The following is a 20,140-nucleotide window of genomic DNA, read 5'->3' on the forward strand; positions in this document are numbered from 1 at the left end:
TGTATAATGTTTAAATTTCAGTGAATCAGCAGTATGACCCCAAATGTCTTTTTAACTTTCTACATAATTCATAGAAAAAGTATTATACATTTACTGTAATTCATTACAAATTTCTATCTACCAATTACTTTCATTTTCAAATGATATAGATCTACATCAATTAATATAAAAAGTTGTTCATTACAACCATGTATTACACTTTGGTATGGTAGTGCTGAAGAAAAAAATGTTATGCAGCTCGTGAAAAGTAACAAATATAATAAACAAAACCTTGGCACAGTTGTAATACTGTTCATAGATGTGTAAACAAAATATTATGCAGCTGATGAAAAAAAATTAATATAATTAACAAAACCTTGGCACGGTTGTAATACTGTTCATAGATGTGTAAACAAAATATTATGCAGCTGATGAAAAAAAATTAATATAATTAACAAAACCTTGGCACGGTTGTAATACTGTTTATAGACGTGTGGACAAAATATGCAGCTAATGAAAAGTAACAAATATAATACACAAAAGGTTGGCACTGTTGTAATTGTCAACAAAATATGCAGCTAATGAAAAGTAACAAAAAGTAATACAAAAAAGGTTGGCACGGTTGTAATACTGTTTATATAGACGTGTTAACAAAATATGCAGCTAAAGTAACAAATATGATACACAAAAGGTTGGCACGGTTGTAATTCTGTTAATAGACGTGTAAACAAAATATGCAGCTAATGAAAAGTAACAAATATAATACACAAAAGGTTGGCACTGTTGTAATTGTCAACAAAATATGCAGCTAATGAAAAGTAACAAAAAGTAATACAAAAAAGGTTGGCACGGTTGTAATACTGTTTATATAGACGTGTTAACAAAATATGCAGCTGATGAAAAGTAACAAATATAATACACAAAATCTTGGCACATTGAAATACTGTTTATAGACATGTAAACAAAATATGCAGCTGATGAAAAGTAAAAAATAGTTTGTACAAGTTTGTAAAAATCAATAATAATTAAAATGTGATATTTTAGATCAAATTTGTTGTGAAGAAATTCATTAAAAAAATTGTCAGTAAAAATAATTGGTTTTAGTAATTTCTCCGATATTATCAAAGTTTCAACAATAACAACAATAAAGATTACAAGAATCATCATTGTAAAGTATTTCAACTTTATTTTAAAGGTTAATACCATATCAATACATGTGTTCCCTGTTAGTGTCAAGTTTTGACAAGATGTTATAATTGTATTGATCAGTATCAAAAACATTCCCCAAGCATTTAATGTCTTGATTTAAATAGTAACAATGTTTTTTGTTTGTTTCATTTTGCGCCTTTTACGTCATATAGGCGGGTAGTTTCCTAACCATCGTTTCTGGAGAGTTACACCAGTACTAGACTACCTTCCTCCGTGCAGTAACAATGTTTAATGGAAAAAAACAACAGCATATAGACAACAGAAAAACAGCATTAATGTCAACAACAAACATAACATAGCAGCAGAATATACTGACTAGAAGGCAAAATTTGACTTTCCAAGAATTTTGCATTTACAAGAAAGACATGCTATGCTGATGACCTCAAACATTAAAATTAGCAACAAAAGTATAACAAGATAAACAAATGAGCCGCTTACTGTAGTTCTGACCCTTATCACATTTTAAAAATACCTTGATACATATTGACTTTCAATCAGTGGAATAACTTATATGCAGATGAAGTAAAGGTTTGAAAATGTAAAATAAAAGTCATTTATTTTATGCTTTTGAGTGTATTACTGATGTATCCGTGAAAAATATATTTGATAATTTCACAGTGAAATGATTAAAATTTCAAACTTTTCTATGACGAGACTACTTTTTAAAGATTTTATCATCATTCAAATTTTTTGAATTCAATAAATAATATCATGGCTATTCAACGTTGATTGTCAAACTTATTTTTCAGCCCAAGACTTCCTGTATTTATGAGAAATTGGACTTAAATTCAACTAAAATTGATGTTAACAGTGGGGAAAACAGATTTAATATTAACGTTAATATTGAGGAAATTTCATTAGCATAAAATAAAAAGACACTTTATTGTTTGTTGTGTAAGATGTAATTTTATATCATTGAAGGAACTTTAAAAAACAGTGTTCTCACGAGCGCATAGCCACTCATGAGAATACTGTTTTTAAAGCTCTCTTGATGATATAAAATTTCATCTTACACACAAACAAACAAATATCCTCTATAAATTTGCATTTTTAAATTAAAAACATGTCTAGTCACTTCCTTCATTTTCTTCAGGTAAGGTCTCTGACACTTTGTTTCTTGCTTTCCTTCCCCCATCGCGGTCCCGCGCCCCAGCCAGCCACTTTGAAACCTCTATTTCAACATCCTTCCTCGTTGCAGCCTTTGTCGGCAAGTTCCTTTGGACACATTCTACAAAACAAGCATTCTTATCCTTAAAGAATGAAATGAAGTGAAATGAAGGTATTGAAACCATTCAAAGGTCATAAGCCACCTTGTAGCATTTTGAGCAGTATAAATTGGAATATAAACTAATTCTGGTATGTTTTACCAAATAAAGATGTTTGTTTCCTGGTTTTACATAGCTTTTCAAAATATTTCTGTGATATCGCTGCAGTCAGTTGTAAGCTGAGATCATCTTATCGGTGTATCAGTAAAGAATGTTAAGGTCAGCAAATAAGTTGCTTTACAGGAAGGTGATTTCTGTTTATATTATGCATCACAACACAATGCATGGGATCAAAACCACACAGCATGTAAAATATTCTCTCTTATTAATTTCCATAAAAGCTAGTCAAGCATTTTCCTTTATTAAAGCAATACCCGAAGACACAATAACAAGATCTTGGATAATATATCTATTTTGAAGACACCACTTTGCAAATTTGTAAAATATCACTTACTATACAATACATTCAGTATCTAGAGGCCCACAAACTTTTCCTTCCCCTTCAGCCACTTCATATTGTACATTCTTGCCAGTTCATTTGACATGGTTTCTTTCATCAAGCGGTCAACAGTTTCCCGTACATCTGCCATACCAAACATTGAGAGGAACCGCACCTTAAATAAAGCAGAACATAAACTTTTTTTAATGTTAATTTTAACACTACTAAGTGATGGGCTGCAAGTCACCAAATGACAAATAATTGTCAACTGGACCTCAAAAACATAATCTGCCAAGAAAACTGTTTGGATTGACAAATTAAAAGATCTTCCCTCATATATTTACAGCCTAGGACAACACCTTAGTGACTTGTGCCTTTATGTTTGTCCCCTCCACCGAGTGTTATGGGGCACATTATCATTGTTTTTTTTTATACAAGAGTTTATTCAATATCAACAGAATAATTTTTGATAATATAATAACAGCTCAATTCCTGGATTTTGTGGGTACTAGTCATTTTCCTGGTATTTTGAAAGCTGCCAGCATTTTGATTAATGAATTGACTGTCTTGTCCTAATTAATAATTAATGTTGAAAACGAGGCCAACTGCCCATGTCTTGTGCTCATGGCTATTATAGCATATATAAATAACATAACTGTGTCAATATGAATCAAAAAATTAAAACATGCCAGTTTTTAATTCTGAAATTAATGCAGCAAAGTGTTTGTCCACTGTGCAATATTTTCCAACATAAATATAGCAGAATGATTATACATTATCATCAAGTGCTCACCACAGACCATTATGTTATTTCGCTTTTAGGCCAGTGGATATGGGGTATACTTTTTTCAGTTACTAATGGAGCAACATACATGACTAACACTATGCTTACCACAGATGAGAGCATTGTCTGATCTCCCAGAAGCTTATCGAATGCTTCCATCTGCTCAGGATAACGAAAAGGGAATGAGATATCTTTCGGAAGTTGCAGCGGTTGGTCATCTGTTGCTGACCTTAACAGCATTCGCTGTACCATCCTCTTAATTTCACGATTCTTTTCTCGCATTGTCCTCAAGACTCGGAGAATCTGTGTAACAGCAGCTGAAAAAAAGATGTCATAATTCTAAGCCATATACTTTTAGAGCTATGTGTGGTCTGGATCCATGCTGGTCTCAAACCCATTATGTTGGTTTTGTCATGACCCGGCTCAAATGAAAAAAATCCAGTATTTTAAATTTTTCCTTGGCTTTAACAGTAATTAACGCTAAAATCTCAAAAGGATTGTTGAGTGTGCAAGGTCACAAAATGTGAAAATGATAAGAAATCATGAATTAAACTTAACATATTTTTGAGCCTAGGCATGTCATTTGGTGAAAATAAACATTCTTGACTCTTCCAGGGACCGTAACTTTGGATAACAGTAGTGGGGTCAGGCAAGAATATGCGCACAAATTCACATCATGATAAAGACTAACATAAGTAATCATCAATTTCTTTTGAATATTTTTTGAACTAGGGGCGTCACAAGGTGAAACTTTCCATTTTTGGCTGTGTCACTCAATCCAGCTTGTTATAACATTTATTGACTTGTTTTGAGAATATAACATTTAATAAGTATGTACTGTAATAATAAATATATTTATAGCTCCGAAGTTTATACTTACTGGGCCAAATAATCTGCCCACGGAAGGGTGTATCAGAAGCACCTTGTATTGGAGAAGCACTTTGCACATCACTGCTGGCCTCTCGCAATGCCTGTGCAGATAAGCGAGGCGGAGATGAAAGTAGGCTTTGTGACTCTTTGGGCGTTGTTGCTTGGTCAATAACTTGTGGTGGCCTACTCTCTGCGTCTGTCTCATTCTCATCAGTGCCACTATATTCATACAGCCTTTTTGATGGCCTATTTACAATAAAATAAAAATACATTAATAAGTAATTATAAAATACATATACATTAAGTGAGTTATTGCGCCAAGTGACAATATGATTATGACCCGTAATCGGCTGGCAAACATGTACTAGTCTATGTTTACGTACCAAATTGTTGTGCCGCAATTTTGTCTACCAAGGATTTTTAGCACGAATGCGTTTGTTTCCCCGATAGATATTTCATGAACGGGAAGGGCTAAAGACTTGGTCCCATTTGGAAGCTTAATACAAACGTGAAAGTGATAAAAGATTTTTTTAATTGTCTGGACAATTGTTTTCACAACGGCCCGGGAAGTGAATCCCTTGCTTGCAGGCTCGAATCTGGAGTTTCTGGCCTTCTCTTAACTTAAAGTATGTTTTTAAAGGGGGGTATAATTTACAATTTTTTTCGGTTTTTGACCTTTTAAAGATGAACACAGGTTTAATTATCTTTCGGGTCATATTTTTTCTTCCCAGGTCCGATACTCGTGCCTGTGCAACATAGGGCTTGGTTGGTACTTGGAAAAAATACTTGAATTTGTAATAATAAGTATTTGCATTTAATATTTTAAAATGCTTATGAATGAAATATTGGTACAAAATGGAAGGGACTTCTAAGGCTAGGAGGGGTCACTGGATTTCAAATGATGGTGTCCCTTTAAAAAAGGATCTCTTAAAATTTAGTCTAGATAGAAACAATATTATTAAAATGTTAGTGTCGACTCCGTCACAGTTAAGTTATTCAACAATAACAACTATACACATCCATAGGTCAGCTAAAGTGCCTAATAGTGGGCGTAAATTCTAGAAAATGTCGCAAATTAAACTGACAAAAACTATCGCGAAATTACATGGCAAAGGCAAAAACAAAAAATAAATGACGTTTACACTTACCTACACACACAATAAATCTGTAAGGATATAATATGAAAGGTCGTTATACGAAATCGTCGTTAAATGTTCCGAATTGAAATGAAATATTGTTTTCGTGTACAATTTTACAATTTAACGTTTCAATACACAATTTGATTTTAAGCGGCAGCGGAAATCACGTCTGCGCATGCTTGAAATAAATTTTTCATCAAATGCTGATTTTTATAAATTATTTCTGAATTAATAGTCTAAAAACACATTTTTATATTTAGATTATAAAAATTAAAACCAATATAAAAACTAAACAAATTAATTTCTCGCACCTGCTCAGGCATGCTAATATTTATTGGGTTGCCCGAATGGGACCCATATGGGTCCCTCATGGCTTGTATATATGTTAATGCTACGATTTTTATAAAAGATAATAGCAATTTATGCCAAGGTGGTCACACAATAGCTCAAAGTAAGCAAGTTCTAAAGAAATAAATAAACGAAAAATCGTTTTTCCTTATAGTGCTGTAATATGGGACCCATATGGGTCCAATATGGGCGTACCCAAATGGACTTGCCCATATTGGTCCCATATAGGTCCAATATGGGCATACCCATATGGGCTTGCCTAGATATAGCCCATATGGGTCCCATATATGCATGTTTGCTGGGATTTCTACTGCGTTATCAATGCAGTAAGGGCAATTCTGTACCTTTTTAAAGGCCCATTATGCCTCAGAAATGTATTTCAATTAATTTATCAAAATGTTTTTAATTTTGGTGTATTTTATAGTAATCAAAAACTTATTCATTGGCCAATTTTACCGGAACCCATTTTTTCATCAGTCGCTTTTTGGCAATAAGTACATTTATAGTGAATAAGTATTCTGTTTGGGAATCAAAACCTTTTTAACATTTTGCTACTTTTAGGCTTAATTATTGTACATTTATCGCTAAACATTTTTAAACATCATGAAATTTATGCTTGCACTTTCTAAAGAAGTAAAGCTGTATTTGTTTCTGAGGCAATATGTGCCTTTGAATTTCCCTTTTTTCGTTAATACTAGTAATCTGTAAAGAAGATTTCAATAATTAGCTTGAATAGGGAGTTTAGTTAAAAAATGAGATTTACTTTAAAATAAAGGAAAACATAAGATACAGGGATGTATTTTATAATTTAACTTACATTTGGAGTCAGCAATCACTAGAAAAAATAAAGTTAATGCAAAAGAAAACTCCATTGTCAAATCACAGAATTTAAGTAATTTATTTATAATATTCCATAAACACTTTCCCTTGCATTGTCTGAGCTAATGTTTTAAATACGTTTAATTATACATTGATATTTTTACGGATAAGCAATTACCAATTAAAAGTAGGTCAATTAATCTATTGTTAATAAAGGAAATGTGTAGGATAACGGTAATTAGACGGTACTTAGTCAACAAAATAGGCGGATATATTAAGGCGGATATGTTAATTATGATAAAGCTTTCACCGGACACACGTGTAAGATATGCCTAATTGTAGATAAATTGATGGGCATGTCATCACATGAGCGGTGATTGTACCTAATAGCGTGTAAACATAATTGTTTATTTAATTGTTAGCTGTCCAGAAACGCATATTTGCAGTTATGAATTATGGGTTGATAAAGTTTAAGACGTATAATATTTTAGTATTTAAGGTAACATTTGTGATGTTCGTGAAGTTAGCCAGACAGCCGGAACAGCCGGAGTAGCCGGAACTCATTTTTGTCAACTCCAGCTCTTCCGGCTAGCCGGAATCCGGTTCCGGCTATACAGGCTGGCCAGAAAGGATACGGTAAAACGTGTGCAAAAGAACATTGGCTATTCTATAATATAATGTCAAGTTACTTATCACAATGATCTCCGGCAATTACGGCTGGCCAGTTAAACAGAAATCAAGGCCACATAAGATGAAAAAAAATGTGTCATGCATTGTGTGTCCGGGTGTCCGTCGGGAATACTCTGGTATTTGCCGACGTTGTGCCGAAAATCGTACTATACAGCTCATATCTGGTCAATTCCGACTGGCCCCTGTGGGGACCAGACTCAATTCCGCAGAACCGCATATGGTGGGATGGTTAGGGGGTCTGACCGGGTGTCCGCGGTAATAGGTGTGTCCGTCGGCAATACTCGGGTATTTTGCCGACGTTGAGCCGAAAATCGTACTATACAGCTCATATCTGGCCAATTCCGGCTGGCCCCTGTGGGGACCAGACTAAATTCCGCAGAACTGCATATGGTGGGATAGTAAGGGGGTCTGACCGGGTGTCCGTGGGTATAGGTGTGTCCGTCGGGAATACTCTGGTATTTTGCCGACGTTGAGTCGAAAATCGTACAATACAGCTCATATCTGACCAATTCCGGCTGGCATCTGTGTGGACCAGACTTAATTCCGCAGAACCGCATATGGTGGGATGGTTTGGGGGTCTGACCGGCTGTTTTTCTGGCCAGCCGTAATTGCCGGAGATCGTTGTGATAAGTAATTTGACATTACATTATAGAAATAGCCAATGTTCTTTTGCACACGTTTTACCGCATCCACTCTGGCCAGCCTGTATAGCCGGAACCGGATTCCGGCTAGCCGGAGAAGCCGGAACATCCGGAGTTGACAAAAATGAGTTCCGGCTGCTCCGGCTGTTCCGGCTGTCTGGCTAACTTCACGAATTTATTGGGCTAACCAACTTATTAGAGTTGTCAAAGAGACATCGAGATATTTTTGGACGGGAACTGTCTTAACCAAAGATTTGACAGTAGGGAAAAAAGTTAAATGGGTTAAACCGGTCACACTTAATTAAATTAGCCTAATGGGTATGTAAATGATATTTTACTACTTGTGATAATATATTTAATTCTCGCAAGTACTTGTGCTACAATTAACAATTGTATCTACTTAATTAATCAATATTCACGACACAGTTTGGTTATTTTACCAAAAAGAAAGAAGAAGAAGTTCAAATCATTCAGAGATAAACAGAACAGAATAGAACAGAACATGATATTTTATTTGCATTAAATACAAACAATATTTATAGCCATACAAATATATAGTCTAAATGGGAATGAACTCATTGTCTTCCTCTAAAAGCCAAATATAAAAATCGACCTAATTTGTAAATTGATCTTATAGAATCTGTTGACCTTAAAGTAATGAACTTCTGAATAGACGGCCATCTGCAAAAATACTAGGTGAAAATTTTGATTCGTAACTGTCTGTATTTAGGACAAACAAGTAAAAATTGATAAGGATCTTCAATCATATCTATGTTACATTGAGTACAGTATTGTTGTTGTCGGTCAGTATTGTTATATCGTCCAGTTTCAATGGCTTAATTTTTTGTACACGACACTGACATTTTTCTGTATACATAGGTTATTTGTGAACGGATCTTGTTCACATTTTGGACTTTACAAAATTCAACATATTATACTTATTGACTGGTTTTGCAGTATTTTTCACTATATTTCTACTGCGTTATCAATGCAGTAAGGGCAATTCTGTACCTTTTTAAAGGCCCATTATGCCTCAGAAATGTATTTCAATTTTTTTATCAAAAGGTTTTTAATTTTGGTGTATTTTATAGTAATCAAAAACTTATTCATTGGCCAATTTTACCGGAACCCATTTTTTCATCAGTCGCTTTTTGTAGTGAATGAGTATGCTGTATGTAACAAGAGGGCCATGATGGCCCTGAGGTCGCTCACCTGTATATAGCCCCCCCCCCCCGGGCAAATGTTTACCCAAGGGCTTTTATTTGTTTATTTGAACAAACTTGGTAGATACCCATAAGAAGATGTTTCATGCTAAACATCTAAGTTCTAGCTCATTGGGTTTTTTAAAAGAAGATTTTTTAAGTTTTTACTATACACATATAGTTAAAAACAATGACACCCCTGGGGCAGGGCCAGTTTTGACCCCGGGCTTTTATTTGAACAAACTTTGTAGATATTTACTTAAAGATGTTTTATGCTTAATATCTAAACTCTAGCTATTTGGTTTTTTCAAAGAAGATTTTTAAGTTTTTGCTATACACATATAAGGAAAATCAATGACCCCCAGGGCGGGCCAGTTTTGACCCCAGGGCTTTTATTTGAACATACTTGGTAGACACCCATTAGAACATGTTTCATGCTACATATCTTAGCTCTAGCTCTTTGGGTTCTTTAAAAGAAGATTTTTTTAAGTTTTTACTATATGCATATAGGGAAAATCAATGACCCCCTGGGGCGGGGCCAATTTTGACCCAAGGGCTTTTATTTCAACAAACTTGATAGACATTCACTAGAAGATGTTTCATGCCAAATATCTAAGCTCTAGCTCTTAAGGTTTCTTTAAAAGAAGATTTTTTAAGTTTTTACTATATGCATTTAGGGAAAATCAATGACCCCCTGGGGCGGGGCCAATTTTGACCCCAGGGCTTTTATTTGAACAAACTTGGTAGACATTCACTAGAAGATGTTTTATGCCAAATATCTAAGCTCTAGCTCTTACAGTTTTTTTTTTAAAAAAAGATTTTTTAAGTTTTTACTATATGCATATAGGGAAAATAAAATGACCCCCTGGGGCGGGGCCAATTTTGACCCCAGGGTTTTTATTTGAACAAACTTGGTAGACACTCACTAGAAGATGTTTCATGCCAAATATCTTAGCTCTAGCTCTTTTGGTTCTTTAAAAGAAGATTTTTTAAGTTTTTTACTATATGCATATAGGGAAAATCAATGACCCCCTGGGGCGGGGCCAATTTTGACCCCAGGTTTTTATTTGAACAAACTTGGTAGACATTCACTAGAAGATGTTTTATGCCAAATATCTAAGCTCTAGCTCTTACAGTTTTTTAAAAGAAGATTTTTTAAGTTTTTACTATATGCATATAGGGAAAATCAATGACCCCCTGGGGCGGGGCCAATTTTTGACCCCAGGGCTTTTATTTGAACAAACTTTGTAGACACTCACTAGAAGATGTTTCATGCAAAATATCTTAGCTCTAGCTCTTTTTGGTTCTTTAAAAGAAGATTTTTTAAGTTTTTACTATATGCATATAGGGAAAATCAATGACCCCCTGGGGCGGGGCCAATTTTGACCCAGGGTTTATTATTTGAACAAACTTGGTAGACATTCACTTAGAAGATGTTTCATGCAAAATATCTAAGCTCTAGCTCTTACAGTTCTTTTAAAAGAAGATTTTTAAAGTTTTTACTATATGCATATAGGGAAAATCAATGACCCCCAGGGGCGGGGCCAATTTTGACCCCAGGGGCTTTTATTTGAACAAACTTGTAGACACTCACTAGAAGATGTTTCATGCCAAATATCTTAGCTCTAGCTCTTTGGGATCTTTAAAAGAAGATTTTTTAAGTTTTTACTATATGCATATAGGGAAAATCTATGACCCCCTGGGGCGGGGCCAATTTTGACCCCAGGGCTTTTTATTTGAACAAACTTGGTAGACACTCATTAGAAGATGTTTCATGCCAAATATCTAAGGCTCTAGCTCTTAGGGTTGTTTAAAAGAGATATTTAAAGGTTTTTCTTTCGCGTTGCCATGGCAACCAGAGTTCTGTATGAATTAAATTCTTTTGAACAAATTTTTAAAGGTGACCACCAAAGGAACATTCCTGTGAAGTTTGGATGAAATTGGCTCAGTGGTTTATGAGGAGATGTCATTTAAAGCAAAAGTTTACGGACGACGGACGGACGGACGGACGGACGCCGGACGAAAAGCGATCACAAAAGCTCACCCTGTCACTTTGTGACAGGTGAGCTAAAAAACCTTTTCAACATTTTGCTACTTTTATGCTTAATTATTGTACATTTATCGCCAGGCACTTTTTAAACATCATGAAATTTATGCTTGCACTTTCTAAAGAAGTAAAGCTGTATTTGTTTCTGAGGTAATATGTGCCTTTAAATTTCCTTTTTTTTTTCGTTAATACTAGTAATCTGTAAAGAAGATTTCAATAATTAGCTTGAATAGGGAGTTTAGTTAAAAAATGAGATTTACTTTAAAATAAAGGGAAAACATAAGATACAGGGATGTATTTTTAAATTTAATTACATTTGGAGTCAGCAATCACTAGAAAAATTAAAGTTAATGCAAAAAGAAAACTCCATTGTCAAATCACAGAAATTAAGTAATTTATTTTTTAATATTCCATAAACACTTTCCCTTCCATCGTCTGAGCTTATGTTTTAAATACGTTTAATTATACATTTATATTTTTACGGATGCGCAATTACCAATTAAAAGTAGGTCAATTAACCTATTGTTAATAAAGGAGATTTTTTGGAATAAATTTCCTTAATCAAAATACAGCCCAGCTTGTGCTTAAGGCCACAGAAGCTTTTGAAGATCACATTCCCGACTCTGTTTTAACTGATCTCTAAATATATACAGGGTTGACATTTACATTTATGTTGAAAAAAAATTAGTGCATTGGTCTCTTGTCCTGGAAATAAGTAGTTTCGATTTATTATGTAAAATTCAACTCTTCAAGGGCGAAAATCGCAGGATCGATGTGCTGATAGGTATTCACCCTTACCACGTGACCATGTAACTATTAGTAGCATTGTAAGAAGAGAGTATCTTTCTCTCTTACCAACAACATTCTATGATATTCAGTTATTAATATTCGTTCCAGTAGTCATCATTTTTAGCTTGACTATTCGATAAGAATAAGTAGAGCTATCCTAGTCACCCGAGCATGTGCGTCGGCGTACCCACTTATGTTAAAGTTTTTGTAACACCTCAAATATTTTCAAAGTCCATTGACATATGGTTTGGAAATTTTGCACACTTGTTTAACATCATGACCCCAACTTGTAGACAGGAGGAGGTAACTCTATCAAGCATTTTGACAGAATTATGCCCCTTTTACGACTTAGAATTAGCTTAAAGTTAATGTAACTCCTCATAAATTTTCAAAGTCCATTGACATACGGCTTTGAAACTTTGCACATTTGTTTACAATCATGCCCCCAATCTTTAGACAAGAGGAGGTAACTCTATGAAGCATTTTGACAGTATTATGCCCCTTTTTCCAACTTAGAATCAACTTAAAGTTTCTGTAACACCTCAAATATTTTCAAAGTCCATTGACAGAGCTTTGAAACTTTGCACACTTGTTCACCATCATGTCCCCAATCTTTAGACAAGATGAGGTAACTTTATCAAGCATTTTGAGAGAAGTATGCCCCTTTTTTCAATTTGTTTTAAAGATTGGGTACCACCTAAAATATTTTCAAAGTCCATTGACATATGGCTTTGAAACTTTGCACACTTGTTCACCTTCATGTCCCTAATCTGTAGACAGGAGGAAGTAAATTATTCAAACATTTTACAGAATTATGCTCCTTTTTCAACTTGACTTTGCATTAAAGTTTGCATTTCACCTCAAATATTTTCAAAGTCCATTGACATATGGCTTTGAAACTTTGCAGACTTGTTCACCATCATGGCCTCAACGTTTACGCAGGATGAGGTAACTCAATCAAGCATTTTGACAGAATTGTGTCCCTTTTTCGACTTAGAATTTACTTTGAAGTTTTTGTAACACCTAAAATATTTGCAAAGTCCATTGACATATGGCTTCGAAACTTTGCACAGTTGTTAACCATCATGTCCAAAATCTGTAGACAACTGGAGGTAACTCTATCAAGCATTTTGACAGAATAATGCCCTTTTTCGATTTAGAATTTCCATTAAAGTTTGCATACCACTATTCAATTGACATCTTGCTTTGAAACAAGTTGAAATTTTATACACTTCTTTGAGAGCATAATAGGACTCTCTCCAAGGCCTATAACTCTACCATGGATTTAAAGGAAAAGTATTATAAAATTTTACATTATCAAAGATCTTTTACTATCAAACACTAAGAATAGTCGAGCGTGCTGTCCTTCCGACAGCTCTTGTTATTTTTAACATTTTTTATTCCTTGTTTGTGAAACAATTATTAACAAGAAATAAAAAAGACAATGTATTGTCTTGACCCCAAACTTTAAATCGGTTTACCTACAAACTTAAACACTTAGCACTGAGGAGAAAAAATATAAAATCACTTAACCATTTCATTATATTTCTTACTTCCTCTTACTTGTATGATATTTTTCATGCGGTTAAGATAATTAATTTCCACATTTAAAGAATGTTTTCTCTCTGCACTTAAATTTTTCATGGAAAGAACTCTTATTTTTCAACCACGTATTTTGTTATCCAGATTGGGTTCTTCTTATACTTTTTTTTTATTTTTCCTTCTTTCCTATAGTTGTTTTGTTAAAATTGTATCACTGTTGTACAGCGTCCACCGGATATAGACCCTAAGAATACCGAAAACGAAAGTAGAAAGCTGCACACCGAGTACACCCAAGGTGATGTTTTAACTTATTTCTTCATGTGTAGCTTATTGAGGAGCTACAGTAATTGCAAAAATGGACAAATACCTTAGAAAGAAATAGTTAATGTATTTTAGTGTTGCTTGGTATACTTCTTTTTCACTCCACATACCACCTTTTATCAATAGAACATTTACAAGATTGGTGTATATCGGCAGAGAATGACCCGTGCATGTCCAAAGAGAGTACCGTGTCAGTAAATGTCGCAAAGAAGGTATGGATATGCACCACGAGATACACGTGTGTCCTTTCTACAGATTTGGAAATTTATTCATTCTGCATGAAGTGTGCCTTTAATTTTGTTCATTATATACAGGTGCCGGCATGCCCGAGCGGTACACACATCGGACAAGTAATCTAAGGATTGATACATACATATATTTGTATCATAGTTTGGGGACCTTTCTGTTTAAAATGTGTCAGAGTTAAATCGTATACTTAACATGCATTTCTGCGTTAACTGGAGTGCAGGTATTAGTTACCCGCACTGCAGAGTATGCCCATTGATTGGTTCATTTTTTATCTGGGGTTACATATTGTGATGACGGGGAAAGGGAAAGCGATAGGAATATATCCTATTCAGATGCTTGTTCATTGGTTCCTTTTTCTGGGGTTTCATATTGTGACATCAGGGAACGTGTTTTTATGTTTGACTATGATACAAAAGAGAAAGAACATCAAAACACTCGGCAATCTGATTAATACTCGGGGGCTACGCCCCCTCGTACAAATCAGATAGCCTCGTGTTTCGATGTTCTTTCTATTACATATATGATAAATGGCGCTTAATTAATGTTATTCCACTTTTTACATCTAAATTTTAAGCTATAGTTTCAAATACGTATTTGATATTCATTACTTAATGTTTGATATGACAGTACTTGTAATAGGGTATTGAACATAACGCAAGTTGTTCTTTAATATCAAATATACTTGTTCTCGTCCGACTAATATGCAACGTTTACAAACCCTTTATAAAGGCATAACTTGTATTTTATACAAATTAAAATTTGTACAATTTCTTTTTTACTAGTCTTTACCCTTGAGAAAATAATTACTATGTCCTCTGTCCACTGAGTGTGACAGGGTGTTTATTTTTAGAAATGGGTTTTTTCCTTCAACTATTTTCTATTTAAAATAATTATAACAGATAGTTTGACCGTGAAGTTTAAGTGTCAATTTTGACGTAAAATCCATTTTAGTCAACATTAAATCGTTCGCTAAAAAATGGACATGCTATTAATCATGTAAAGCTACCTTAAACGTGTGTTAAATGAATGAATTATGCATTAACAACTTGTATAAAATCGAAAGTTGAAAGTTCCAAAAAAAGAAAGTAGGGGTTACGCATTAAAATTCCCCATTTCGGGGTAATCGTTTAGGAAAAGATTTTGATATTGGAGAAACACCCTCAAATTTTTTTAATTTTTCCTTTTTAGTGATAAATTTTAATGGGAAATAGAAAATTAAAATTTTCTTCCCTTTGATAAAATTTAAAAAACCCCGCCCAAATTTGATATGTAGACCAATACCCGGGCCCATCCTTCGCCTGTATAATACGAAGCCCTAGCGCACAATGTGTTGGGCTAATCAACTAATTAGAGTTGTCAAAGAGATATTGAGATATTTTTTGGACGGGCGATGTCTTTTCTAAAGATTTGACAGGGGAAAATAGTTAAATTGGTCAAACCGGTCACGCTTAATTAAATTAACCTAATGGGAATATAAATGATAATTGATGTTTTACTATTTATGTAAAAGGATAGTTATAATGCAAGTACTTGTGCTACATTTAACAATTGTATATCTACTTAATTAATCAATATTCACGACACGGTTTGGTTATATATCCAAAAAGAAAGAAGAATAAGGTCAAATCATTCAGAGCCCATCTAGTTTTTGAGTTATCTGCCCTTGAATTTGATGGGTTTTTTTGTCTGTTCAAAAACAGTTTAATCTGATTTTATTTATCTATTTTCTTTACAATTGATTCATAATTGGGCACAAATCAAACTAAATGGAATAATATAAAGCATGATTTATTTATTGTAATTATTATATTTCTTTCTCGTTTTATTTTCAAAAATAGGCCCGTTTTAGGGTTTTTAATTTTCTTTCTTTTCTTTTTCTGAACCATTCCTTGAAACGTCAAACATTTAAAAGGAAGTCGGGTACATGAAAAATAGAAAATGCCTTGCTAACCTTAAATGTGAATTACTTGCCCTTAAAATAACATCCTCCCCAAAAATGAAGAAAAAAAATGAAAAAGACTAAAATTACGAGCAAGTGATCGGCGACCATAGTTCGTGTTTTCGCTGTTATGTTTCGAACTGTTATACTCGTAACAGTCAAAACCTGTGAAAAAGCTCAATAAATCTTATTGATCATTATTTTTTTCTAACTAACTATGCCGAAAAGACAACAGTCTTAATCTGTCACGTATATTATGTCTATTTTCTTGGAGAGTATCCAAATATTCATTATCATATGGTGGCTGATTTGGTACACTTTGCGCAATGCGTTTTCGATAGCGACAATACAACCTATATCGTTATCGCCATTTCGTCTTGTCGTCGCACTGTCGTCTTGTCTCTAGCGAAGCGCGCCCTGTCGCGATGTCGCCCTGTCGCTTGGCTTATAAGCCAATCCTTCGATTTAAGCCGAGGGAAAATGTGACATCGCGACAACACGCTCCATTTTGGCGAGCATAGTTAGCGACAGGATCACAAGACGAAAGTCCGACAACGCGCCGTTTGGCGCTTTCTCGTGATGTCGCTAGCGACAACACGACGCACAAAAGCTTTCCAAACCAGCCGCCATATTATCACACGTTGTGCTTCTGCTCGAAACATGTCTAACATAAAACTTTCTCTTTTCACAAACAGATATTACGTCATGGGCTGATGTTCAAATCTCAACATGTGACGCACCAATAGCTTATAAACCATTTTCACTTTGCTGCTACACGGAAAATTTACCAAGTGGTGCATCAGTATTTTTCTCAAACAACTCCGGTCATTTAGCCAGGATAGGGCCATCTTGTGACATTTGGTATTATGGCGTCGGCGAAGCTTCCGGTTTGATACTGAGTTGTACCAAAAAGGGGAACGCTACGGTTTACAGTTTAACGCTACAGAACAAAATTTTTACAGACTACGCAGACGACATCTTTGAATGTGGTTTCTATGGTAACAAGTCAAGAACAACAATAACCGGTAAAATTTGAGTGTAAATTTAAACTTGTATCTAGAGTATTTACAGATTTGTAAGTAGGCCTAAATGTATCATATTTAATTTTTTTACGTACGCGCGCAAGCTATCATAATCTGTCTATCTTTCATTATCTAATACAGTCATTAAATAAAGCATGTTAGCTTGTAAGCTCTATTATTTGATTATGCATGATTGTACGTTTCGGTCGTGTTATTTACCAATTACAAAGCTTCCTGATTTTTTCTTCAGTCCTAGATAGTCATACCACAAGAGTTTTCATACCTGGTTCAAGTCCTGTGTTGTATTACAAGTTACTAAATAGTTTGGCAAGTAACATAAGATTATACATGCTCCAGTCTAACGTTACACTCCTTGAAGTCGATCAAAAAAACAACGTGGCGTACTATGATACTGGCATTATGTTCAACGGAAATGTTCATCAAAACAACTTCTCCGCAATAATTCTAAACTTACAAAGACAAAGGAACGGGACTTATGTCTGTGAATACACTATTGATGATGGCACAACTGTACGAGACGGCATAACTGTTGGTGTACTAGGTAAACCTTTATAGGTTTTGATTTATTTTTACTTCACTATTCTATTTTTGTTTTTTACTAAATAATCTTATATTCTTCTCATTTCACTGGTTAAAGTAAATCATATGAGCATGCTTTAGAGTTTGCAATACCTTTTACAGGAAACCCAAAGGTGCCAGAAATTAGAAATACCACGTGGAAAGTGTCCGGAAGTAAAATATCCGGAAATGTGACATGTGACGCAGTTTCCGGTTCCGCTGCTCCACTTTTCTTCAAGCCTCTTTTCATGACTAAATGGGTCATTCCATCTAAAGACGATTGGCCGGAAGGAAACAAAGGTTACGATTCAACAAGCAATGGATCTTCAGCTTACATATCAAACGTTGAATGTAGCACTACAAATTTACTGCCGATATATTGCTCAGTGTCCGAAAGTGATTTAATTTCAGACAGAAGTCCAGGGCTTTTTCCAAACATAATATGCAAGTATTTTCGATTTTATCATATGAATGTGTGGTTAAGCATTTGTATAATGGGAAAATTAGGATATTAACTTAACAATTGACTAATGATTAAATCACTATTTATATTTCCAAGCCTGTTGATAAAAAATTGTGATGTCAAAAGTTCAGAGATTATGTTCTTGAAGACCCTGTAGCGCATGATACTGTTTTATTTGCTTGGCATCAATGGATATGTCAAACTCAATACCAACATGTTCTTTATAAATTGAATGAGCCACTTCTGAATTTGTTTGATAAGGCAAATACACATAAGGTGATCAAGTTGTTGACTTGCACCTTCAGCCTGAAATTGTCCGTCCGCTTAGCTCAATACAATAAGCATCGGATAATTATTTCAGAGGTGGCAGGTTTGATCCTCGGACCAGGCGTAATTTCTCCGTGACAAATAATCTCGGACATTGGACATTGAGTCTAAAGGTCATTTGAGCCGCGTCACGACAAAACCAACATAATGGGTTTGCGACCAGCATGGATCGAGAGCAGCCTGCGCATCCGCGCAGTCTGATCAGGATCCATGCTGTTGTCTTACCAACTCTATTACAAGTAAAGAAACTGATAGCGAACAGCATGGATCCTGATCAGACTGCGCGGAAGCGCAGGCTGGTCTGGATCCATGCTGGTCGCAAACGCATTATGTTGGTTTTGTCGTGACGCGGCTCATTTGTCCCTCACCGTTGATTCAAAAATTATGCAGGATTAGTAAGTGGTCACTTTTGGAGAAATTGGTAATTACCGGTTTGTAATCCAGCCTACCAGGACTGTCATAGTTCATATGTGTGGAAATAATGTAAAAAAGGGAGAGAAAAAAATATAAAAAACTTACGAGTAAAATGTGTATGTATTATTTCATTTTAACAAATCATATAATATTTTGATAAAGGTTCTGAATTAGGAGTGTCAAAACCAGTAAGTGATGACGACGATCTTGGTGACTCAACATTCAGAGCTCTCGTTATTGTCATATGTATCTCAGGTATATATTTTCTAACCATTTGTTGGGGGTTAGTTTACCCAAAACATGCTGATTTTCTTAATGAATTTGCAAACTGACATGGCTCTATACTTGTGGCAAACACTAATAATTTCCCGTTCGAGCAGATCAATGGTTAAATAGAGTTTCGCTTTTCTGGTTGCGGTGGACTTTAGGTACTGTTCCAGACACAGGGTGATGTAATATCACGTTAAAAATGACCCATGAAGTAATTTTCAATGCTTGATTCGATCAAACTAAGATGTAAAACTGATCAAAACGTAGCAGTTTTTATCAGTCCCGTTTGATATTGAGCCTACGGGTGTTTTCTTTTCGACTTTCACGGTTGGCAGGTGGGATCACAGTCCGTCTGTAAGCTGGCTGTATAGCGTCTCAAAAGTAAATAAAATTATGTCTCTGACAAGATTCTAACACAAACACAAATGGGTGAATGTTCGTCTTAATTACAGTGTTCCATTACCATTTTGAAGTACGATATTCATACACTGTATTAAGAAACCGCTCAAGAAACGTAAACACAAATGGTCACTTAATAAAATAGTCTCTTAACAAAATTTTGCTAATTTTGAACAAAAACAATCATTTGTGTTAACTTGTATTACGTGTTTGTATTTCATGTCAGTAGTATGAATATTATTTTTTAAAGTCATCAATCTGTGTGGCATTTTCGTATTGAAAGACTGTGAATAGTACATTAAAATATCAAGAGCTTTATCACATAACGCATGATGTATGCATTGCATAATGACTAATGATAAAAATAAAGTATAGCATAAAAGAAATGAGCCGT

The 20,140-nt window shown here is 34.7% G+C and overlaps 2 protein-coding genes and 1 long non-coding RNA gene across 3 annotated transcripts in view; 1 reads left to right on the top strand and 2 right to left on the bottom strand.

Moving 5' to 3' along the window:
* The window catches only part of LOC132734712 (uncharacterized), a 37,039-nt gene extending 29,993 nt beyond the window's left edge, over positions 1 to 7,046 (bottom strand). Inside the window, exon 1 of the mRNA XM_060721506.1 lies at positions 6,851 to 7,046. Coding sequence (XP_060577489.1) covers positions 6,851 to 6,905 — 55 coding nt within the window. The 5' untranslated portion in view covers positions 6,906 to 7,046. The remainder of the gene's footprint in view (positions 1 to 6,850) is intronic.
* LOC132734713 (uncharacterized) lies at positions 1,589 to 3,940 on the bottom strand. Its single transcript, XR_009626360.1, has 3 exons — positions 3,785 to 3,940; positions 2,908 to 3,067; positions 1,589 to 2,416 (listed from the first exon to the last, which is right to left on the bottom strand). It is a non-coding gene; the product is annotated as an uncharacterized LOC132734713 (long non-coding RNA).
* A 9,925-nt stretch (positions 7,047 to 16,971) lies between the features above and the next one.
* On the top strand, positions 16,972 to 18,388 carry LOC132734709 (uncharacterized). The gene is made up of 3 exons (XM_060721503.1): positions 16,972 to 17,297; positions 17,545 to 17,856; positions 17,997 to 18,388. Exons 2-3 carry the CDS (start codon positions 17,643 to 17,645, stop codon positions 18,386 to 18,388), a joined length of 606 nt encoding a protein of 201 aa, XP_060577486.1. The 5' UTR covers positions 16,972 to 17,297; positions 17,545 to 17,642.
* The last annotated feature ends 1,752 nt before the right edge of the window (positions 18,389 to 20,140 follow it).

This window comes from Ruditapes philippinarum, unplaced genomic scaffold, assembly GCF_026571515.1.
Source record: "Ruditapes philippinarum isolate M1 unplaced genomic scaffold, ASM2657151v2 ctg1335_1_1_1_1, whole genome shotgun sequence".
In the NCBI taxonomy this organism is placed as follows: Eukaryota; Metazoa; Mollusca; class Bivalvia; order Venerida; family Veneridae; genus Ruditapes; species Ruditapes philippinarum.